The 25,090-nt window shown below is 37.2% G+C and overlaps 1 protein-coding gene across 1 annotated transcript; it reads left to right on the forward strand.

Annotated features, from left to right (window-relative positions):
- Window positions 1-378: 378 nt before the first annotated feature.
- On the forward strand, window positions 379-24,115 carry pip4k2aa (phosphatidylinositol-5-phosphate 4-kinase, type II, alpha a). Its single transcript, XM_059524546.1, has 10 exons — window positions 379-1,284; window positions 12,662-12,759; window positions 13,529-13,625; window positions 16,597-16,749; window positions 16,860-17,006; window positions 17,094-17,132; window positions 19,643-19,756; window positions 19,901-20,141; window positions 20,608-20,711; window positions 21,881-24,115. Exons 1-10 carry the CDS (start codon window positions 1,144-1,146, stop codon window positions 21,959-21,961), a joined length of 1,215 nt encoding a protein of 404 aa, XP_059380529.1. The 5' UTR covers window positions 379-1,143; the 3' UTR covers window positions 21,962-24,115.
- Window positions 24,116-25,090: the final 975 nt, after the last annotated feature.

The following is a 25,090-nucleotide window of genomic DNA, read 5'->3' on the forward strand; positions in this document are numbered from 1 at the left end:
CCAGAGGCATTGTGGTCTTTGGTGAATTAAGATTCCTCAAGTACAATTAAAATGCACCTCTATCTATCTATCTATCTATCTATCTATCTATCTATCTATCTATCTATCTATCTATCTATCTATCTATCTATCTATCTATCTATCTATCTATCTATCTATCTATCTATCTATCTATCTATCTATCTATCTATCTATCTATCTATCTATCGTGCTTTTACCTTTGTGCCAAATCAGTTTTTGTTTGTGCTCGGCTTTTCTAGCCATTTTTTATTTTTCCCTCTGAATCTATAATGGCCTCATTTAAAATACATATTTGAGTTATAAATCAAAGCGTGTGTGTGTGTGTGTGTGTGAGTGCGCTCGCACTCGCTCGCTCGCGCGCGTGTGTGTAGCTGTCAGTCCGTCAGTCTGGCACAGCAGTGCGGATGAGCCGGATACGACAACTTTAGGCAATATAGCTGACAAAATTCACACCGAATTCAGACTCGGACACGTTCCGCACTCGGAATACTGGCTGCGGCTAAAAATAAACACCTTTTCGGGGCAGACAAACGACGGAGAAAGAAAGTGGGAGTGGGATTTTGCTTGAGATATATTTGAAGGGTTGTTGGCTTAGCCTGACTGGGGTGAGTTAACGTTAGCATGCTAACGGAGCAGCGCTGCAGTGGATGTCACTCCACCCGCTCTGTTTTCTTAAAACTAAACTGACGTCGCTCGAATTGCATTTTATCCTTCATTTTCAGTGGTATCGGTCAGTGTTTGGTTTGTTTTTTCTTTAAGCGAAGTGTTAGAAAAGCTCCCGAGGGGAGACTGGCTTGGCAGGCTAGCTAGTTAGCAAATAAGGAGGGCTTACTAATGAAGTATTAAGCAGCTTTTGCGGTTCACGGACGAGAACTTACAAATAATACGGAATTTTGCTTTGAACCTTAATGTTAAATGTAACAGCAGACTGTTATAGCACATTTGGCGAGATATTCATCTGTCTAGCGATCTAATAGTTGAGTTGGTACAGCTAGCTGGCTGCGGTTAGCTACCAGAACGTTATGTCTAATGATATTTTACTAAGAGACAGTTAGGACCCCACTAGCTCAATTAAAACACTTGTCACTGTGTGATAGTTAATTTATTGTTATACAACAAACAATGGCCTCGGTTGGTAACACTGTCTCATCGTTTGCGAGCAAAACAAAAACGAAGAAGAAACACTTCGTTGCTCAAAAAGTGAAGCTGTTTCGTGCCAGCGACCCTCTCCTCAGTGTCCTCATGTGGGGAATAAACCACTCGGTGAGTCAAAATCTGCTGTCTTTTTCTTTGTTGGTCTCCGTTATTGATCAGTGCATAAGAGTTAACGGGAAAAAAGAAGTGCAGTATTTCTTGCAACCGACAATTGGCACCATCTGTTGGGTACAGCCACTTCATGCCCATCAGAGCTCTGCTTTGATTGATTTTCTTTTGCCTAAGCTTTAGTTTAATGGACAACATTCTGTTTTGCGCCTAAAAACACTTGCAGTTGCATATTAATACGTTCATTATAACATGGGAACCAAACCTGTCAATGTTTATATAAAGAAATGTTCACTTAAGGTTATTGTGCTTGTCGAAAAACGTATGCAAGTGTGATCATATTAATGGAAATTAGTGTAAAAGCTTAATTTGAGGCGTATACGGTAATGGATCTTATTTGTAAGGCCTCTTTGTCCTTTTATGTGCATGCAAAGAGGTTGCAAAATAATACGTGTATGAGTAGTGGAGTTGTGGGTGAGTAATCGTTTCCTGTTGGAAGTTTTGGTTGCGAGATGATAAGCTTAGAGGTTTGCTGAAGCAAGACTCATCTCAGCTGACTGCTGACTGTTATTGCTTGCACCATTATCTGTCTTTGGAGAGGAAAGCCTTGCTGATGTGTTTCTCTTAAAGGCAGTTCAATTGGGAGTGGTTCATATACTTGTGGGTCTGTTTAACTGTACTTTGAGATGAAGACTGGCAGTGTTTTCTCTACAGATAACAAAATCATTCAGATTTAGATGGCTTTGTGTTTGTCCCTTTGGTTGTTCATTTATGTTTGGTGTGACAGTCTTCAACTCCGGCTGTATTTTAGATGTTTCTCTATGAATGAACTGTCACAGACCAAACATTCAACGATCCTTTAATGTTCTACATGAAAATGTCTTAAAATGTCATTCTTTTAATGAGTTACAGCTTGTTTTCGGATTCTTCTTTTTTCTACACTGTCTGGTGACATTTTCCAAATGGTAGCTGTATTTAGTTGTCTGAGACATATTCAAGTTTTGTTATTTTCCAGTCACACATTCTATCCTTAAGTGTCGTTTTCTGATTTATTTGTATATTTACAGTGGATAAATGTAGCCTACATGGATGGATGACATTTAAGAAAATGTTCTAGTAGAAAAAGGCATGAAAATAATGTAGCTGTTTGTATTGTACTCATAGACAGTTGTGAAAACACATCCTCATTGTCCTTAGTCAAAAATAATTTCATCATAATTTTAAAAACACTCTGAACATTTATGAAAAGATACCCGAAAATGCACATAAGCATATGTGTTTATATGAATATAAATGATATTAGGGATTATTTCTGTTTATTCATCTAATATTGTATCTTTAATCATGGATACTTTTTCCATGTTTTATTACTTTTGCCTTCATCTAACCTTTACTCGCATCAACAAAATATTAATTTTAGTTTTAACAGGATTTAGTATTATTGTTATTATTTAACTAATTTTACTTTAAAAAAAATATTGTGTGATATAATTTTAAAGTAATTATTGATTAATATATGTTATGGCCAGAATTATAATGTTGTTTCTTGTTACAGTCACAATGTAGCAAAAGAAGCAACAGATCAGTTTTTTGTTTTGTTTATCTGTTTTTTTTTTTTTTGTGACATTTGCATGAAACTGATTATTTAAAAAAAAGTAAGATGGGAATTAGTTCTATCCATTGGTTTTTGGTAAGGATGCACCGAAATGAAAATTCTTGGCTGAAGCCAAAACCGGATTAAATGAAACACTTGAAGGCCGAATATAGTTTCTCACATTTTTTCCACCATTTTGCCAATTTTTTCACCATTGAATAAATACATAGCCAAAATGTGCTTAAAAAATATTTACTTAATACAGATTTTTTTTTTACATTCTAGCAGACATTATACGAATAAAACACAATTTAACTTAAAATTAATTTTAATTGTAATTTTCATTTTTGAGACCCCTTCTTAAATCTGGCATGTATTTTTTTACTGTACAAATAAATGCAGCCTCACTGAACAGAAGAGAATTCTTTACAATTAAAAAAAATTACAGATCCCGGTCTGAACACTATGTGTGAATGCTATAATAACTCTATTAATAGAGCTGTTGTAATTATTATTATCCTTATTATTGACTTTTATTATTTAGAGTAAAATTACAATAATAACATTTATTAATGTTGATGGAGTTAACTTTTCTCAACTTTTATCTTGGCAGAAACCCGCAGGAAGACCTCAGTGCTTCTTTTTGTTTAGAACAGTAGATTTATAAATGATTCTCATTACCAATTTGGGAAGACGTTTGTTGCACGTATCGCATTGTCCATGCCTTGTAAAAATTCATAAAAATGTTACTAAGCAACTGACGAACAACACTATTTCAGCACAGATTTTCCTTGTGCTTTGCACTCTGAACCCAGCCCCCGGGAGCTCATGCAGCGCTGTTTGGAGACATACAACTGGTTTGTGTATAAGAAAACATAACATTCTGCAGTTTATTTAATTGTTTAATGGGCATTTCGTGATTTCAGTCATCATAAAGTAACCAGCAACAACCACCCCCTCCTCTTCTCATGGAAGACATGCGATGCAGTGCTAAACAGTCTCTCGCTGTCAGTGCGTGTAATGATTTTTGCCTCTTTCTCAGACTGTTTTAAATGCTTATACACTGTCGTCATGTTTGTTGCAGTAGTTTGCGTCACTTAATTGTTCGGTACAGTTTATTCTGTCTTTTTGCTTATTTCGTTATTCATTTCGGTTGCCGAACATTCGGTGCATCCCTAGTTTTTGATTGATGGAGACAGATCTGAATATTTCACTTGAATATTGAGTTATTACATTGTAATAAACACTCATGTTTTGTTTTGGTCACTTTTCCAGACACAATCTCAAATCAGTAAGGCTTACAACCAATCAGTTCCAAAAAGAAATACAAAAACTGTGCTAACGGAAAGAAAACAAGTTAACAAAAAAATTTAATTTAAGATTTGCTGATGATAGCATAATGAGAGATTTACTAGCAGTTTTTAAAAAAGGGTAAAGGGTTTCTAGCACAGCAGAAGAGTTAAAAATAATAAACTAAAAAAATAAAAAAAATTTGTTTAAATGCATGCATAGACAAATCATTAAAAAGATGCATTTAGATTTTTTTTTTTTTCATTTCATGCTGATGTTTTTTTTACATGGAAAATCTTCAATCTCAGCCATTTGTTAGGTTGTTTTGCATTTTAACATCAACAGAGAGCTGTGGCGCCTTGTGCCATGGGTCAAAGCGGAGGTCAGGTCTTGGTCTTCCAGGGCTGGAATGGAATTGGAGAGAGGGGGAGGCCAAAAATCACAAGAGAGAAACGAAGAACAGATCCTTCCTTATCTGTGATGGCTCCATCAGTTTAAAACATTGACCGCTGCTGACTGGAGCCAAGCAGCACTACTACATTTTGTTGACTGCAAGTGGATATTTAGTGTTGGATATTTTAGATATCAAGCAACTCTGAGAGCATGTGGTCAAGAAAGTTAAGGGTGGAGTAGTTGGTGCAGCTCTCTGTGGTGCTTCCACTGCTAATGAATCATGCATGCAGCTGCAGGCCCTCACTGAGCTCAAGACTACTAAACAGAAAAGCAGCAGCTCTTGACCACTAAGGACCACAATGCTTGAATTTGATTAGCAAACCAGTGAATGGGGAAAATAATGTAACCTTATTCTGTCTCATATCAAAGAGCACCTCAGCTTTTGTGTTCTCAAGCTGTCGGTTTTTGTGCGTCTACTAAAGACTAATTTGTATATGCATTGAGATTAAAATGAGAATTAATGCTAATAAGTCGGATATTCAGTTTAGATGATTATTAAACCAAACAGTGTGGGGAAGTGGTTGTTTTAGTCCCTCATGGCTGTTCCTCTACCCTCCCCTTTCTGTTTACTCCGTACAGGTCTTTACTCTCTCTTAATCTTTTTATCTCTTACTTTTCTCTTTGTTTAACACTCCGTGCTTCCCAGACTCTCCCGCCCTAACCAAGATTTGCTCTGTCTGTGTCTGGATTGCATAAGGAGTTTCTAAAAATACGCAAGATACAGCAGCCGATCTGTGGCACTGGGAAAATAGACGCACTATTTTATTTTTAAACTGCCTAAGGCAAATGCTGATGATCTTTAAAGCTCAATCAGAACGCTTTGATTAGCAGTACATCTGTAGATCATTTTCCCATGCTCTTCTCAGTAAAATGCATTTCTGCTGAAGTGTGTGTGGGATGCTATTTGCCATTTACTTTGTCGTAGGCGTGTCAGGTTCAACAAAAATAAATTTGCTAATCATCACGCTACTACTTATCTGTGTAGCGATTTTAGTGTGTACTATAAGGAAAGATAAATCAAAACTAACAGCACTGATTGTCTGTTCATTCATAGACATATTATTCACTTCTTTATTTGCAAGGCTTGCCTAATGACGTCTAGACAAATTCAGTATTCCTAGGTTTGTTATTCATCTGAGGGCAGTACAGGTGATTGACCTGTGTAACGGATTTACCTCAACCTTGAGTAGTCAAAGATCAGCATGTGCCTTTTAATCCCGCACATGCTGTCTTTAAAACAAACGTATAGATTGCAGGTGACGGCTCTGTCTAAACGCTTCAACAATTTATGTATTTTTAATACAATTATTCTTGTTCCTCCTGTTGCTATGCATTTGGTGAATAGCATTATGCCTGTGAGCAAATAGCAAGACATTTTTAAACGCTGTCATTAATATAGCAGCTCAGTATCAACGTTCACAGCTGATGAACTCTTATTTTAGAGTGTAAATGAAATGGCTTTAATGCATGTGGGCAAACTATGAATAGCCTCATGTATGACCTTTAGGGTATTTTCCTTAGCCTTCCTCAAGAATTTGAATGAGAATTTGGTTAGATAAATTCCTTCCTGATTTCCACAACACGTTTTCTTTGTGTTAAAGCCTAAATAGGTTTTCTAAATGAAGTCTGCTGACATTGATAATGTGTTAAAACGTTAGTTATTCTGTCATTTACTCATCTTTAAATTCTAAAAAACTTTCTTCTGTCGAACATAATGTCTATATGAAAGTCAGTTGGGTTTAGATTTGCATTGGGCCCCACTGACGTTCATTATATGCTACTTTCATTATTTAAAATGTATTTTTTGTGTTCTGCGGGTGAGTAAATAATGACAGATTGTGTGAACTGTTCCTTTAAGGTAAATTTACAAATCAACAGTCTTCTGTTTAATTCAGGGGTGCTCTGATTGATCAGCTACTGATCACTAGCCACCGATAATCGCTTTGGGATGATTGATCAGCGGTCTCTATAAAGGCCAATCTCAAAAAAATGAGTCTCTGTCCGGCGCGGGAGAAATAAATGTAATGCTGAACGTGAGGTACGGTTCAAATTTCTTCATTAAATAACTTATAAAGTAGCTAATTTGAAAACATTCAGTGAGACATAATTTCACAAAGACGTGAGTGAATCACCGCGCACGCTCTCTTTTTCTCTCAAAATGCACAAATAGGGTCAAATCACGTCTGCACTATAAGCCGCACAGTTAACACAGGAATTGTCACTTGCACAATCGAGGCAGTGTCGCATCGTCACTAAAGTTACATTTCTTTTTAATTCTTGCTAGTGTTTAAATCATTCAGCTCTCCTGGAGACTGAGTGCTCATGCACACTCGCAGTGTGCGCACATAATGCCAGATTCACATTACTCTGTTTACAATGCGAATGTGGTGCATGTTTTTTCCACGCTCATGATAATGGATGAAAGTGTTAACTCTGCACACACAGTTGTGTTCCAGTAGCGGTGCGTCTACAGCAGTGCAGAGATAGCACAGTCTATTTTTGCTGCTCTGCAAGAGAAGAATTACAGTAAAAGCACAAAAGTAAAGAATTAAATGCAAAAGAAAAGGCAGTAGAGCTGACCGTTTCAGTCAATGATCAATTTTAATTTTGAATGTTTGTTATAATGTAAGAAAAGTACATGTTTTACCACTCGCTTGAGCAACTTAATAAATCAATCTAGAAGTAAATGCAAAAATAAAAAGCACTGAATAATGTGTTTCTTATATTAATTGTGTATAAACACACCTATGAAAGATTGTATTAGCTATAATGCTATTAAAATTATGACTAAATGTTGTGTCTGTAGTAAACAGCCACGGATCAGTTTCAGACTCCTGTGTGAAAGCACAGTGAGCTCCTGCTGCTTCTGCACAGCTTACGTACCACAAGTGGTCTGCATGCGCACTGCATGTGCATGTGTGAACCTGGTGTAGAAGGCTGCCTCACATACAGCTCACGAAATCAGACTTGCTCTGTGTAAGCTATTGTGCAACAATTGCATGATTGTAAAAACCTAAATGTAGTGCATGGTCAAACATTTAGACAAATATATATATTTTTAAAAATGTCAAACAATGCCTCCACCACTTAAAATAGTCACTTAAGGGAGAATTCATAAAAAAAATGAAAATCAATCAATAAATGTCTGAAATTCCTGATAGATGTCTTACTATAAATAATTCTACATGATAAAAAGAAGGATTTAAAAAGACCGCTGTGATCGTATCGGGAGATACTGCTTTCTGTGATCGGTGATCAGCGTCAAACCATGATCGGAGCACCATAGATTCATTTTTCTGAATATAATCTTAACCTATGTCAGATCTTACTGTTGATTTTGTTTTTCAACTCCTTGGCACATGCTATAAATGAAGGCATTGTTGATATTGAGGATGAAATACCAAACACCCCACTAGAACCGCTAGATATGACTGCACTGCTTCGAAACAAAGAGCTTTATAAACATCTGGTAGGAGGATGAGCATTCTCTGAGCTAGGCTTCCTGCACTGATGGAGTGAAAGCTTGTCAGCTCAGTAGCGGAAAACCCGACTTCGCTACCATGGAGACAAACAGGAAGTGGTAGTGTGAAACTTGGCCGATGAGATGGTTGCACTGAGATAAGTGCTTAGTTCTCAAACAAATAAACCGTTGCTGGAGAATTGTTAAAAACCTAAAACATGGCCTCAGTGTGATGGGGAGTCTGTAGAAGTCGGTTAGGGAAGTTATTTGTATTTATATTACTATGAGGGAACAAGCCGAGGAGTTCCTGTACAGCCGCCCCTGGCTTTGTTGAAAATATTAGGCCACTATCCCTGGATCCTCAAAAGATCTAGCATGTAGGTGGAAACTGGGACAGTGGAGTATGTTGTCTACTCCAGTTTCTCACAGTTTCTAATCTTGTGCAGTGCAACGTCTCTAAAACTGCTCACTGGCTCATTGAGTAGAATTTATTGGATTAAGGTTACAAGCGCTAACGGTTAACTGTTTTTTGGAAGCTAAAGAAACATTTGTTTTAAATCTGTATAAGCACTAATTCATGTAAAGTGTTTTTCATGTAATAGCATATAAATGATCTGTTAAAGTATATATTTTATATATTATATATGTATTCATTAAGTTATAAAAAATTAGCCCATCCGTTTGTGTTAAAGGAATTATTCAGTCTAAAATTAAATTGTTGTCATTTTCGAACCGTTATGTTGTTATAAACCTGTATGACTTTCTTTCTTCTCTGGAACACAAAACAAAAAGATATTTTCAGGATTTTTGATTACTGAACAGAATGATTGATTTCCACTGTATGGTCAAAAAACACATTCAAAATATCTTCTTTTGTTTTCAGTTTCAGTTTCAGTTTTACATGTTATTACAAATATTTATATTATTTTATTTCTGGTTTATTTCAACCATCATTAGAGTGAATGAAATGTTGAAATTGCATTTTTTTGGTAAATACTTAAACTGATTTTGTTAACTGAAATAGTGAACTTATGAAAATGTAACAAATGTTTGATAGCAGAAAAAAAAATCACCCAAAGTCACCCAAAACTTTTTTATTTTTCCACGTTCAGTGTAATCTTTGTCTTTAGCCCTAGTTATTCACGGACCAGATGTCAGATATAGGCCTACTTTGTTTAATAAAATAAGGAACATACATAGTTCCTTATTTGTCCACGTGGTACAGAGTCCTTAAAAGGCGTAGGTTTGGTTTCCAAAATAAGCTGTAGCTAGCTACTGAGAGGGCCCCCTGCCGTAGCTGACAGGGGTCACAGAGAGCAGTTTCCCTCTGTGCTCGCTCCACCATTTCCAGTAGACAGGCCTTAGTCCTCTCGAAAGCACAGCTCATACCTCATCCTGCTCGCACATGTTTCTGTAAGCGACTGTTACCTCTTAACCCTTCACATTACCACTTAGCTTTAATTGCATTTCAAATAAACACCGCAATAATCCCATTCTGCAGGGGGAAAAAACTGTGGTTTTACTGTGTCACTATGCCACGGTATTTTAAATGTTATTTAAAACTAAAAGGTGTTGAGATGGAGATTTTTTTCCCCTCTGCTTTCGGTTTGCACTCTTTTGGTTTGTGGGTGATTTAGTGTCATGTTCTCGTGGTGCCGTGCGGCTGCTTCTCTGAATGCTTGTATGTCGTCTGCAGCAGCAGCGCTCTGCCTGTAGCTCTCTTGATCTTTGATAAATAGTGTTTACAACAGCCTGGCAGAGGCCCAAAGAGCAGTTCTGTTTCTTCTGGTCAGACAGCCCATCTATTATATAAAAAAGGATGAACAGTTTGTGTCAGCACAATCTAGAGAAAAAATTGTTTGTTTAAGTGATGAGTGGGCAAAAACTTTCATGAAATTTGTTTCCGTTCTACATAACGTTGGTTTCCTCATGTGACATTTAATTTCCTTGAACAGTATGAAAAAAGATTCATCATATTTACCATCCAAGCAAAGCATTTTTGTCGAAATCTACCTGATTGGCTTATGCTTGGTGTTACAAATAAAAATTCCCTCTTAATGCGTAGCCTAATTTTCTGACCACAGCGTGAAAGATGAGCCTAACTCAAGAAGCAGTAACCTCAGTACAGCCTCCTCAGACATGCTTATGTCAGGACCAAGGTGTTTTAAAGGGTTTCAAGTGACCATGTTTAAAATGCCTGACTTCCTTTCACAATTTTCATTCTCGTAAAGGGCTTCAGTAACTCAGCTTTCTAACTGAGGGGGCAAAAAAACTCCACTCACATCCTTTTTGTCAGAAATGAAGTGTAAAACTCATTGGAATAATAAAGGGATAGTTCACCCTAAAATGAAAAAAATGACATGAGGTTGAGTCATTAATGAAAGAAATTTCACTTTTGGGTGAACTATCCCTTTAAGGTTTTATGTGACTTTTTGCAGGGCTGATTTAAAGGAATAGTTTACCCAGTAATGAACATTTACAATCCTTAAAGCCATCCAAGATGTAAATTGAGCTCTCATTCTGTGTATTTTTATTTATCTTATCTTTATTTTAGAATTTAGATTAAACCTAAACCATTTACCATTTCACCATGAAAGAAAATATTAGCATCAATCGTGAATTTGACATATCAATACATTATATAACAGAATGCTAGTGGAATTGGGTATACATTACTGAAAGATGGGTCTTAAATTGCAGATTTAATATGTTAGAACAAGCTAATTATACACAAAGGAAGCTAAATAACTGTCTCTTCTTGGATGTCACGTCATGTAGATGTTGACATGCAGAACAAATGAGATATAATCACATTTCCTCAAACTACGAAGAAAACAGACATTCTGCCTTCTATACAGTAGGTAGCACTGCTTACCCACAGTGAACTAGGCTCTCAGACACCCTTCAAATCCAGAAGCCTGGCATTTGATCAGCCAATAGGAAAGTCTCTTGAGACCTCAGTGCTCTGTGTTCTCTGAGGGATTACATCGCAGTGGGTCGATGCAATATCTCCTCCATGTCTTGGAAGACAACCTGTCTCCAGTGTCCTGTGAGCAAACTCAGTTAAATATTGTGACTGACAGGCAGAGAGCCGCTAAATGTAGCTTCTTTGACCTTTGACTGCTGTTATAATGTATTTTCAGTGGAAATGAAGCAATTAGCTGTTACTTTCTCTTTGATTAAAATTGGTATTTCAAACTGATTAGATCTAATTATGTTAGATCCTAAATGACTGTTATCTTCTGTGAATGGCAGATATCACATCACAATTTGGTTGCAAAATTGTTCATGTTCTCATGAACTGTTCATTCATTTATTTTTATGGATTTATTTATATGTATGAATTTTCTAATTGATTTTATGATTAAAAATGTACATATTATTTACAGGAATGTGCAATATATTAGTACTCCAATTATTTACCAACATGATTGATACTATACATGTTCTTACTGTACGTTATTATTTTGTGATGCTCAAATTCACTTGTAGCATTTAATACTATATATATAAATAATCTTTACCAGTATATGCTCTCTTAAAATTAATCTTTAAAAAACAGTTACAGTAAATACTGTTAGGTTTAATCTTTAGCAAATCATATTCATTGTTGTTAAGGTATATTATAATGTTGCGATGGTTAAATTCACTTGTAGTATTTAAAATGATTGACTTTAGTTCTTAGTCTTTTATTTATAATGCATTTACAAAATAGCATCAAATTCGAATATCCCCCACTTATCAGCCACAATTTTAATTTCGATGCATCCTTACTTATTTGTAGTTTTCATGCACTTCATATTTATTATTTACTGCTCTGAGGATTGTCTGTTGCTGCAGAGTGTCAAACATAACATCTTTGATCTCCCATGGTGCTTCATGCCTGTTTGATTGCTTATAATTATCCTGGTGCATGCACATCCTCAAACAAACAAATATATCACAGTAATTAAGGCCTTCTGCAGTCCTCTTGAGTTTAGTTAGCGCTATTGTTATTTATTTATTTCTTAATAGAGGGAAAGAACCTATGAGTCACCAGATCTTTTTGTTGGAATGAAAACTGTCCACAGCAGTTTTAAATTCCCACTTCTCTCGGTATAGCAGTAATTTCCGTTATTACAGTTTTATTACAAAAACGCTCTAGTGTTGTTTTCATAAGAGCAAACTGTGCAAAGCAGGAACTGATGACTGTTGAATGTAGCACATTGTTTCAAACCCTGACCAGAGCAAAGCAGAGCATTGTGCCACAGAGATATCGCCCTCTGATGAGCAGAACACATCACTCACACTGATGGCTTTCTGTACCCAGCACATCTCAGCACCTCCTGTTTGTGTGATTTGATTGGTTCAGTGTCACAAAAATAATTATTTTCTTCACAAAGCGTGTGGCTGCTGTAGCTGTTAACCAATATAAGTAGTTCTGATTGGCACAAGGCTTTCAAGTGTTGGAATTATGTTGCTTATTGGTAGCCTGACAGGCAATTGAGCCTTGAGCAATTGAGTATGTGGATAATGAGTAAATGTTCTTTCAAGTAACCAGTAACTGAATCTCTATCCTCTTTCTCTCTCCTTCTCTCTAGATAAACGAGTTGAGCCATGTTCAGATCCCCATCATGCTAATGCCTGATGACTTCAAAGCCTACTCGAAGATTAAGGTGGACAACCACCTTTTCAACAAGTGAGTTCTTCTCAAGGTTTTCCCCATTCTCAACTCTTATGTTCCAACATATTTTAATCTTTTAATCATGTTAGACAGGCGAATCTTATGAAAACTGTCAAGAACATGTCTGAATTATATTTCATTTAAAAAGGCTGTGTTTTACTCGCCCTTAAGCTATCCTAGGTGTATATGTCTTTTCTTTTTTTTTCAGACGAATCCAATCTGAGTTATATAAAAAATTGTCCTGGCTCTTCTAAGCTCTATCATTGTAGTGGTTGGGTGTCCAAAACACGTTAAATAAAGTGCGCGCATCCATAATAAAACAGTTCTGGTGGATGACGTAGGACGTCGGCGTTGTATGAATAGTGACAAACGCGGAGAGAACAAAACAAAATGCCAGTCATGATAAGAAGCACAAAACGAGGATTTGTAAAGAAAAATGTCTGAGGATTTCTGTATTAGCCAAGAGGAGACTTTTCCTTTGCTAAAGTAAGGAAACTTTGCTTCCTTAAACAAACTCGCGAGAGTAGCATATCTCCGAGGTGCGTGCGTGATGCATACATCCTGAGTAAAACACAGGCTGATATTCATTTTTGGGTGAACTAACCCTTTAAGTTAGAAGTAAAAAATGTTGGTAGAACACAGTAGCATTTAATTTAAACCAAGTTTAGACTTAAAGCAAAAAAGCATGGCAAATATTTAACCAACAGACTTTTCTTTGTGAGATTTAACCAGACAATTCTCGAGATGTTTCTTAGTGTTTATGCTTTTTTTCTTTGCTTTTCAGAGAGAATATGCCAAGCCATTTTAAGTTTAAAGAGTATTGCCCTCTTGTTTTCCGGAATTTGAGAGAGAGGTTCAGCATCGATGACCAGGACTTCCAGGTAGGCTTTGTGAAAGAGAGAAGAAATGATCCAAGGTGTCGCATTCAGTGTGTCTTAAAACCACAGCAAATTACTGCAGTTGAACCACGCAAAACACCAGTGTACTCACTACTAAACAATGCAGTCTCTGTGAGAAAAGCCCATGATTACCAAGAGGTAATTTAGTCATTAACCACTCAATTTGCTGTCGTAATGAAGACCATTATTCCCCATAATAACACCGTAATGTCAGAGCTGTCCTTGCATCCTTCAGCCTCCCACGAACATTCTTAATTGCCCTCATATTCTTTTCCTTATATCCCTTTCATGGAAGAAAATACCTTTTTTAGCAAGAATAGTCACAATCAATGTGCAATAAATGGAAAGGCTCTTCTCAACATTTCTTATTTTGGATAATGAGGAAGATTTGCTTTGCTCCTCACTGTAATCAGAAAAAGCTCAGGGCCTTGGTTAGAGCTCCCTGTCCGCTTATGTGGTTTTAAAAGGCATTACGTTGACCCTACACATGCGCAAAAACATCAGCTTCCCAGAATGTGCTCCTTATTTTATGGTCTTGATTAAAGTTGTTCAATATGAGCTGTTTACTTCAGGTTTACCGTTGTATAGGCTTCCTGTGTTATACATCAGAGAAGACAAGCTAGCAGAAAGAGTTTTGCAAATTTAGAAGTGTGCTTAACAACTTTGTATTTTCTAAATAGACTAGTCAGTGTGAAGGAAGCCCTATGTCAGGGGACTGATGCTCACTTGTACGCCTCAGAAAACTTCCAACGGAGCCTCAAGATGACTTGAAACAAACATTGAAGTGCAAAAGTTGGGTTCCAGAAGTAAAAAAGAAAGTAATTTTCTTCATAGTCATATTGATTTTTTTATAAAACTTTAAAGATGTACTTGTTTTGAGCCCCGAGATTGTGAATCAGTTCATTGTGAACCATCTGTTCACATCATTTCAACTTATTTTCAAGTTTGACTGTTGAAGACTAGTCATTTTTAATTTGATTCTGTCATTGGAATGATTCATGGGATTGTAGGTTCTTTACCTCACTAAAGATGTTAAAGGGTTAGTTCACCAAGAAACTTAAATTCTGTCATAACTTACTCAGCCTCATGTCGTTCCACACCCGTAAGACCTTCTTTCGTTTTCGGAGCACAAATTATATTTTTGATTAACTCCAAGACCTCTCTGACCCTCCATAGACAGCAAGGGAACTACCACGGTCAAGGCACAGAAATGTAGGATATCGGTAAAATAGTCCATGTGGCATCAGGAGTTCAACTATAAGTTTACAAAGCTACGAGAATACTTTTTGTGCGCAAAGAAAAAAACCCACTTTATTTAACAATTCATCTCCTCATCCCGTCTGCAGTGACGCATCACGACGCATGCACGCGCATCCAGTTCATGTAAACAACGCATGCACATTGCGCTGCTGCTTAACATACCACGTGATTCAAAACCTTCAATTGTTTTTCTTCAATGAAAGTTTACAAATTTGTGAATTTTTTTATAAAAGATCAAAAAGATAAATGATGCAGATTTATTTTTACAGCCGCCTTTGCTCATTTTTATCAAGGGTGTCAATATTAGTGGGAGGCCCTGTATGAGGTAATATCATTTTAAAAGTGTAGTTATTGACACTGTCAAAGTCATGTAAATTAATCAAATCTATGAGCATTCCTATTATGCATTTTTTTTCTAGATATTCCATGTTTAAAATATTTTATATAGGTTTTTAGAAACTGAAAAATATTTTTTAATCCTTATCTTTGATCCTAGTTAATTACTACTGGAAGAGTCATGTGGCCTTAGAATATGATTGTGGACAGTCAATAACAGCCATTAAAAAGAAAAGGTTGAGAACCCCTGTCCTATATAATTATGCTAGTTTAGGACTGCTTTTCATGTTGGTCATAAGTGGGCGGTACTTGGGACTGGACGTTAAGCCACAAGTCAAATATCTACCTGAATAACAAAGCTGTTTTGTAATAGTGATCTAGAGTAATACCGCTATGACTTCCTAGAGTTGTGGTTCCTCAGTCCACCCTGCATCTTCTGCCTCATCATCACTATTTTCAGCCCATCTGTGCACACACTTCCCTGCGGAACAAGCCGTCAGCTGAACAGCTACAAGCCCTAACCTGCATGACTCAGCCTGTGAAACCTTTAGAAATTTCACATCCTGCTTTTGGTTTTGTGTTTAATGGCTAAACTTGATGAATATAAATCCAAGCACATGTAGAAAGAGGCTCTGATACTCAGAATGAGGGAGGTGGTAGGGAAATGTGTGGGTGTTTATGAGTTTGAGGTAGCAGGCCTTGGGAATGTATGTAGAGTGGTTCGAGCTGCTCTGTGCAGCTGTGTCCTTCACTCACCCTCACGGTGCAGAGACCCTCCGGTCCTTTCAAGTGCACCATGCGTCCACCGGTTTTTTTTAATTTTGTATATATAACTGGAACAGACACAAGGGCAGACCACTTCAGTCTGTGAGAGAAAATGGTTGGAAATTGCAGTGTTTTGATGTCAGTGGTCATGTGTTTGTGGGCAGGGCAATTACAGTAGTGATTTGCACACCAGATCACCAGAAACATACATACCCTTTTCTGTATTTTTAATGTAGCCTTGGTGAGCTTTAGCTACTTCTTTCAAAAACATGAAAAGAAACCTCACACCTTTAAACAGTAGTGCATCATATTTGTAAATAAAATCATTTTATTTCAGATATAATATATAGTGGCTCTGCAACACAACAAATGTCCCCCATCAACAGTATTGATAGGAATTTAGTTTTGTTGCATTGGACTAGCCAAATTGAGTGGCTTCCTGAATAATGACAATAGTTGGATTGAAACCAGCAGGTTCAAGGGGCTGATTTTCTGGCTCAGAACAGCCTTTTACATTAGCATGTGTAACAGTGCCACCATCTTTGTGTGTTTATTATGTGTGCTAAGACCTCTTTCCCATGTGTGTTGGCAGAACTCTTTGACCCGCAGCGCGCCCCTCGTCAGTGAAGGTCAGGGCCGTAGTGGTGCTCGCTTCCACACCTCCTACGACAAGAGGTACGTCATCAAAACCATAAGCAGCGAGGACGTGGCTGAGATGCACAACATCCTCAAAAAGTACCACCAGGTGCGAACAAGCTCCTTCATTCTCCATGTTTTCCCAATAATTTGTACATTGACATGCACATTTCTTGTGAGCCAGGTATAATGTCTTTTTAATGTCTTTTTTCACTGCAGTATATTGTGGAATGTCATGGTACCACACTCCTGCCACAGTTTCTAGGCATGTACCGCCTCACTGTAGATGGAGATGAGACTTATATGATAGTCACACGCAACGTTTTCAGTCACCGGTTGTCTGTGTATAAGAAATATGACCTGAAGGTAAGGATTATGAAAAAAGACTGGCCAAGTCAAACCAGACGACGGTTATGATATGGTTTGACATGTTCCAATTTTTCTTCTCTTTAGGGATCTACTGTTGCCAGAGAGGCAAGTGACAAAGAAAAGGTCAGTTTCACCCTCAAACACAAAAATCTGATCTGAATGTTTTCAGTTTAGACATTTTCAATCTTTTTCATTGGTGTTTAGAGTGTGTTGTATGTCAGGTCATTGTATGTAGATGGTTCTTTCTGTAGTGGCTAATCATTTGTCTCTTCAAGCACCTTCATTTACTGTGAAACAGAGAGTGAGGCGTGCTGGTTTTAGAGCGTCTGTGTGATTATCGGAAGCACAGATGTAGATCTATCCTATACTTAGAGTGTCAAGGTGAAGCAGAGTCCATGGTGCTTTTTTAAGCTATGGAGATTAAAGCAAGAGGCTGGAAGCTTCAGTAGCATCAACACTGGCACTGAAAATAAAACAGGATTTAATGGCAGTGGATGGGCTGGGTGCCTGTTCACAAGGTACTAGAACTCAACAAAGAAGAAATATGAAAGTTAGCTATGTGTCCTTGTAATTTCACATGTCTGTCTATTATTAGGCATTATTTAGCATTGTCGTGCATGGTGTATTCAAAGGGAAATTCTCACATTTTCTCACATTAAAAAAAAAAGTCCCCATCTTTAAACAACAGCACACAAGTTTTTTGGTTTAGTGTATTTTTTTGTTGTCCCCAAATCCCCCCCGCCGCTGATATTACACTCTTAAAAAATTAATGTAAAAAAATACAAAATTACAAAAACTAAATTAAATGTAATATTTTAAACATTTTTCATTATATATATTCTGAAAGCTTGTCTTATGACACGATTTTGCATCAAATTTATCTTGTCGTTAATGATTTGTAGACATTTCTGCTGAAAAACTAGACCAAAATGCTGATTGGAGACATTATTTATTAAAATGATTGTGCAGCCCATCTCTCATCTGTCACACAGATTTACTGTCAATATAAAATCCAATGTCTGAATAAATGTTGAGCCTGTTGCTGTTCTGTTACAGGCCAAAACGAAACAATAGAGGAGTAGAAAGAAAAGTTAAATTACTTCATATGCCCTGTTAGTTTTCTAAGAATAGCCTTTTTTTTTTCTTTTTTTTTAAGGGTGCCTGTACATGTGTCGGTACAAATGTGGACTTTGAAGTAGCTTTCTCAGAATTATTAGCGACTCAAATATTTATATGTTCTGGTTTTGCTTAAATGTGTAACTTTATTATTCTCACAATGACTTGTATCGAGATACTTTTATGAAGTTTACAGCCACAAATACTTTTTCACTTAAATGTAAGTTAAACCCTCTTGTAAAACAAGCTTGAGCCGTTTCTCAGGTTTAGAGTTCTCATCTCAAGCCAAGTATTCTGGCAGTTACCCTAGGAACGGTTTTTAACTAGGTTTTGTTTGCTTGTCTGTTTGTTTTAGAGGCTATGGTTAAAAGTAGATTTAAATATTTTTCTTTCTTCTGCTATTTTCATGTTTTCAACACGAAAATAGCATTAGAAGCTGTCAAATGCATTAAGAAATAAGCAAGGGAACTAATAAACTATCATTTGATTCAGTCCTCCAGCAGGTTAAAAATGTCTGCTTTTACTCAATTCCTGCCCACAGTCTTAGAGATAAAAGGTACAAAAGAACGAACTGTCACTAAGGTAAAAAAGCTAAAAGTTACATCTTTGTACCTTATTTACCCATAAATGGTACATATTGATACTTTAAAGGTATTTTCAAGTGGCATTTTATTTTTTTTAATGTGACATATTTCTGAATGAGTAAAAAATAGGCTCTTTGACAGGTGTTTGGATGGCAGGGGTTAAACAATTAAGATTGTGCATGAATCTTTAATGGATGCAAACCATTTAATCAATGCCCTCCCATAGATGTCTGTTTACTTACAGTGCTTTTCTCAACCAGTGCACTTCAACCCATTAACAGGGCACACTTCGGCTATCTATGCTCTAGATTTCACAATAATATGATACTGTAGGTGCATGTTTGCTTTTGAAAGTTGGGAAATCTGCAAATAGTAGAGGTTGTTAAAGTCCATTAATAAAGTTTTTACTCTAGCCTGGAGCAAGGATACCAAATAAGCTAATTACGCAGAATTGCTGGAGTCGGTTCATTCTGGAGGTTTAAATCAACCCAGAGAAAATATTTTCACCTGCGTTCCTTTTCAATAGTTCGAGCGAGCCCGTAAAAATGTATTAGTGAGTAATTACTTACAGCTGAGTTCATATGGAGTTTTTGTGATGTCTCTGCAGTGTCATTAACACTGTATATGAAAGCTGATTTTTACTTGTAGGCTGTTCTGAATATCTCTAAACACAAATGTAGATCAGCAGCTAGTTGAGCTGTTTTTGAGGGGTCCCTTGACACTACATGCAGCTGAACACGCCAAACAGGCTTTTTCGAATGAATCTAGAGCACCCCCTGCTGCGCTGTGTGATATTACGTGACATGATCAGCACATCAGGACCTGAATTCATTTTAATGTTAATGATCAACCTCTTTTGAAGCTATTAAAAATGTGTGAAAGCATAACTAAGCTTCTTTAACACACTAAAGTTGCTTCCCTCTTTTCCACCAGGCTAAAGAACTCCCCACGTTCAAAGATAATGACTTCATCAATGATGGACAGAAAATATACATCGATGAAGAGAGTAAGAAAACCTTCCTCGATAAGCTACGAAAGGACGTGGAGGTAAATGATTTAGAAGAATTCGCTTTTCCACTCTGCCCGCTATGGATATAATGACTCATTTATCTTGAAGACTCACTTTGTCACGTCCTCTTTCTCTCTACTATCAATCTGTTGTTGTTTTTCCTCCCTCGTCTCTCTGTCTAGTTCCTTGCCTTGCTGAAGTTGATGGACTACAGTCTTCTGGTGGGGATCCATGATGTGGAAAGGGCAGAACAAGAGGAGGTGGAGAGTGAAGATAATGAAGGAGAAGAGGAAGGAGAGAGTGATGGAGGCATTATCGGCACTCCTCCTGACAGTCCCAGTAACACTCTGGACAGCGCTAAACCACTCTCCCCAGGAGACTTCGACCCCAGTATTGACGTCTATGCCATCAAAAGCCATGACAGTGAGTGGGGCAGGAAGTATATGTGCTGTCTTTTTGAAATGGGTTCTGTGCATATATATCACTGTATATGATTAATACTCTTTTGAACATATATATATATATATACTATATACCAAACCTTAAAGTCAGCATGAAATCAAAATTGGCCCCTTTTCCTCTTTTAATGCATGACCCTGTGGTTTACTGTGAACAATTCATCCATGCATGATATTCTTAAAATAAAAGGGTTTATTAAAATTTAATAAGTTTCCTCTTTGGATGATGTCATCAAGAGAGGTAGGTGGTGAAAATCATTTAAATAGTCAAACATTCCGTTCTGCCTCCATTCTGGTACGTAATGGGCACCTTCCACAATCCACTCAGTTCTTGATTGCTAAGCTAAGACCTATCCTACTTTTTCTGCAATATGTCACATTTCATGTTCTGTTTCCATAAATGATGAATGTAACTTTTTTTTCCCCTCCAGATTCTCCCAGAAAGGAGGTCTATTTTATGGCTGTTATTGACATCCTGCAGCATTATGATGCCAAGAAAAGGGCCGCTCATGCAGCCAAGACAGTAAAGCATGGGGTGAGTGCTTCGACATTTATATTTATAATATTCAGAGTTGTATCACTGTAAAATTATACATACTATATACTAAAAATTAGGGCTGCTCCGATCACGATCGGCCGATCGTTATGCACATCTCGTCAGGAAAGCCGGTTCTCTAATCAGCGGTAAATTCCATCAGGTGCGTGATTTCACATAGAACAGCTGTTACTACACGGAGCCATTATTAACTGAGAAGATGCACAAATCGACGTTCATTTTCAGCGTTTATTTGCGCAGCTTCTCAGTTAACAACGGCTCTGTGTAGTAACAGCTGCTCTATGTGAAATCACGCACCTGAGGGAATTAACCGCTGATTAGAGAACCGGCTTTCCTGACGAGATGCGCATAACGATCGGCCGATCGTGATCGGAGCAGCCCTAGTAAAAATACAACTTATTACCATGTATTTAGTTCTTCAGATAACTTCAATATTGACATTGTTATATAATGTTAGTAAACCAATGTACTTAAACGACCTACCAAAATCAGCTTTTTACTTTAGTGTACCAATTACTACAATAATAATGCAGGTGGCAAAACAGAATGCCACATGATGACTATGACCAATAGTCACGTGTAGGCGGTGCACGGCGTCCACACACTCAAAGACAGGGAATTTAAAAGTAATGCAATTAACATAAACTAAATAAACAGAAAATGTAACACGAAACACTCTAATGTATATGACTTATAACAAAAATATGAAGAAACAAAACTATTTTAATTAAATATAATCATGTGTGATGTGTTCTACAGGGACTTCTTGGCTTGTCTTATCACTGTTCAACATAAATTCTATAACATGTTGTAATTTTTATTTCCAAAAAACACACTTTTCATTATATTTGTGATGTTAAACCATGTGCACTGTATATGGTTAATAAAAAAAAAACAATGTGCAAAAACATTCAAACTTTTTTTTTGTCCGTCTATAGTTGGATAGAAGAAACATGATGAAATAATAATAAAAAACTTCTAAAATTACCACTACATTTTTTTTCACTTGTTCCAGGAGTACAGTACAGAGAGCAACTTATTATTTCTCCCAAGCATCTCATTCATCATTTATGCTCTAAAGTGTATGCATGACTGAAACCTTTTATAGCTTTTATCAAGGCATCGACCTCATGCTTTTTTCATCTTAGGCTGGGGCAGAGATTTCCACCGTGAACCCGGAGCAGTACTCGAAGAGATTCTACGATTTCATCACTACCATTCTGCCCTAGTCTGAGGCAGCTGAGCTGAGTCCACGGGGGTGAGGAGGGACGCGGCAGAGGGGTGTTGAACTCTCACTCGCCCGCTCTGCCACGGACACCCATACAGCAGCTACAACAACCATTCGTTTACATTTTGATTTTCATCTTTCTGTTTTGTGGGACCATGAGAGAGTAATGGAAAAGGACAACGGTTATAATTTTTGGGGGGGATAGGGCTTTTTACTGCTTTCTTATGCATGCCCCTTAATCTTGTTTGTTCCATTTGATATTTTTCTTGCCTTTTATAGTGGAAGAGGATTGAAAGAGAGCTCATGTGCTGGTATGTGGCTCAGCAGAATTAGGTCTCTGAAAAAAAGAGGCAGAAACACAACTTTTCAATCGCTCTCTTACTGAATCGTTCATCAGATCTCTAGCCAAACTCACTTCACGCAACCCTTGGCTGCCCACTCTGCTTTACTCCACCGGGGTCAACAGCTTCGCAGAAAGGCACTTGACACCACAACACCTGCTAACTCTCCTTACTCGCGCGGCCCTCTTCATACTCTGGACAGACTAACTAGAAACGCTCTTTGAGCCATTTACAAAAGGAGGACCCTAACTTGCCTTGTGTGGACAGACAGCTGAATCTGACTGTTTTGCATGTTTCTTCAGTGTTCTGAGGCAAACGCATTTGAAACAGTGGTGTAGGTTCCGGTAGGTATGTTTTTCATTTCTTTTTTTTAGGTTTGTTTTGCAGCAACTTGACAGGAGGGAGAATGAAGACACTGAGGCAGCAGGATCAGTGGTTTCTCTTCGGTCATCAGTGAAATCTGTTACATTAGTGATTCAGTTGCCATCCGCACCTTAAACTGTTGCACTTTTTATTAGGATCACTCGGTCTGTTACAAGCTGCAACGATAGCACTATGAGGCACAGTTCAACGCAGCCTCGCCGTTTCATGTGTTCTCACGCATACGCTTGTTCTCAACAGACAAAACATAGTTTACCTCTTGCATCGTACCAGACACACAGATTTGTGTTGTTTCAGTATTCCAAGGAGGTTTGGGGAAGGGGTGCTTTGTTGTATTTTAATTTTTTTTCTTATTCATTTTAAAACATGACATTGTGTATATGTCTCGTGCGTTTTGATCGAAATTCTTTTGAACGTTCAAATTGGCAGCAAAATAGATAAAATATTGTATATTTTGCACATGATGAATGGAACCAAAATGTTCACGGAATCCTGTTGGTTCAAGCAGTGGTTTTACAAGGGAAACATAATACCTGTAACAGAGGAGAATACTTTTGTAAATGGCATTGAATTAGATGCAGGTAATATGACTTAACATTTGTTTAACTTTTCTAATTCAAAAAAAAAAAAAAGAGGCCTCATCCTATGTTGTGTAGACTTTTTGATCACTTGCACATATTTCAATCCACCAGAATTTTAAAGCACCACTCCGTGATTCGGTAAAAGTGTTCTGATAAATGAAGAATGTTACTGTTTTAAATCATACAACACAAGTACTGTGTAAAAAAAAAAAGAAAGGAAAAAGATGCATGTAGCATTATTTTTAGTGTTCAGTCTGGTTTAGTCCAGAGATGGTGTATATTCCATGCTTGGTCATGTGTTCTAAACCCCCACCCCAGGTCTATTTTTTAAAGATAGCCCCATACCTGCTTTATACTGTGTTTTCAATGTATATACACTGTGCAAGAGTCGTGCCTTTTTACTCCAAATTATTTAATTCCTTATTTTTTAATCTTTTTTTCTCCCCTACGAACAGAAGTAAAATATTATTTTCTAATACAGTGGTTGTCGAAAACAAATGTATGTTTTTTTTTTTTTTTTTTGGTGTTTTTGATGTTTCAAAATGTGCTGTTGCTTCATACGGATGGAAGACATTGCATTTTCTGTTCACAACAACACAACATTGAAAAGGTCACAATTTCTCCTTGACTGGCTAATTCTATGTGCAGAGCCTTTTGGACAAGAGTGTGCATTGTGAATTTGTTGATATGAGTAGGTGTGGCTCTTGTTATAGTGTTTATTGTAAATTGTGTTCAGGCTTTCTCCATGCATTTTTATCTGGAAGTATTATCCAGCACCAACGTTGCAGCGTCCTTGGTTAGTGTTTCATTTTCTTAATAAACTGAGCGCTGCTTGTGCCCTTGGGAAACCGTAGCACAATGGGAAAAGAAGCATTTTTTATTGTTCTCATTGGGATGAAAACACACCGTGGTCTTATTGGATGTAATATTCACAACAACAACAAAAAAAAAACAGCACCATGGGCATGACAAAAGAGGCTGTTTTAGCGGCAGACGTTGATCGTGTCATCAGAGCATCGCTTCAACTTCTGATTCTGGATACACACGCAGCGATATATAGGCTATGTGAATTTCACTAAATGTGGGAAGTGCTACAGTTAGATACAGCTTCACTTCACGCCTTCTTAAAAAAAGCCCTGCACCATGTTCTTCATTTGCCAAAAGCATTTTTGCTCAATGTGTTCTTTGATGGATAACTCATCACATAAGCTTTGGGGGGGAAATGTAATGAAGGCTACTTTAAGCAATTGGATTTTTATTTTCTAAACATTTATGAATGGCGCGAACTGATGGATATTATTTGAATATGCAGGCTTACTGAAAAAAATCCCCTCATTTGTGACTGTTCTAATCTAGATAGTGAAGGTAATAGAAGTGATGGGGAAGCGCTGGTTATCTGCATCACACTCACAGATATGAGAATAAAAGGAGAGTAACCAAAGGGGAGGCAGTCTCATGTGTTATGATGTAAACCGATATACACTCCATTCCATAAGCATTGCTCAAAACAATAAAGCACTTTGTCTGCAGGTACAACGTCTCGTCATGTTTTCTGCACTTTTAATAATGTTTATATGGTCTTTTCTGAGTCACGCAGAGACTTGGTTTTCATTTTATAAACGCTTAATCAGTAGAATGAATGCCATTTTACAGTTTACTCCGTTAATAAAAAATTTATTGGTTAAATGTAAAACACTTTAAAATTTTTTTTTGCCTTTTTGTACTCAAAACAGACAAAAATAAGATGAACACGATTAAATACAAAAAGTGCAAGGAATGAACCAATTATGTAATTAAATCACACAAGTCTGTGGGCAGATTATTAGT

Source organism: Carassius carassius, chromosome 35 (genome assembly GCF_963082965.1).
Source record: "Carassius carassius chromosome 35, fCarCar2.1, whole genome shotgun sequence".
Lineage (NCBI taxonomy): Eukaryota > Metazoa > Chordata > Actinopteri > Cypriniformes > Cyprinidae > Carassius > Carassius carassius.

What these genes read in the sequence shown, in the direction of transcription:
- pip4k2aa (XM_059524546.1), top strand. Translation starts at nt 1,144, where the DNA reads ATGGCCTCGGTTGGTAACACTGTCTCATCGTTTGCGAGCAAAACAAAA. An exon ending in ATAAGAAATATGACCTGAAG is followed by an intron (nt 17,007 to 17,093) that starts GTAAGGATTATG and finishes TCTTCTCTTTAG; the next exon opens with GGATCTACTGTTGCCAGAGA. An exon ending in AGCTACGAAAGGACGTGGAG is followed by an intron (nt 19,757 to 19,900) that starts GTAAATGATTTA and finishes CTCTCTGTCTAG; the next exon opens with TTCCTTGCCTTGCTGAAGTT.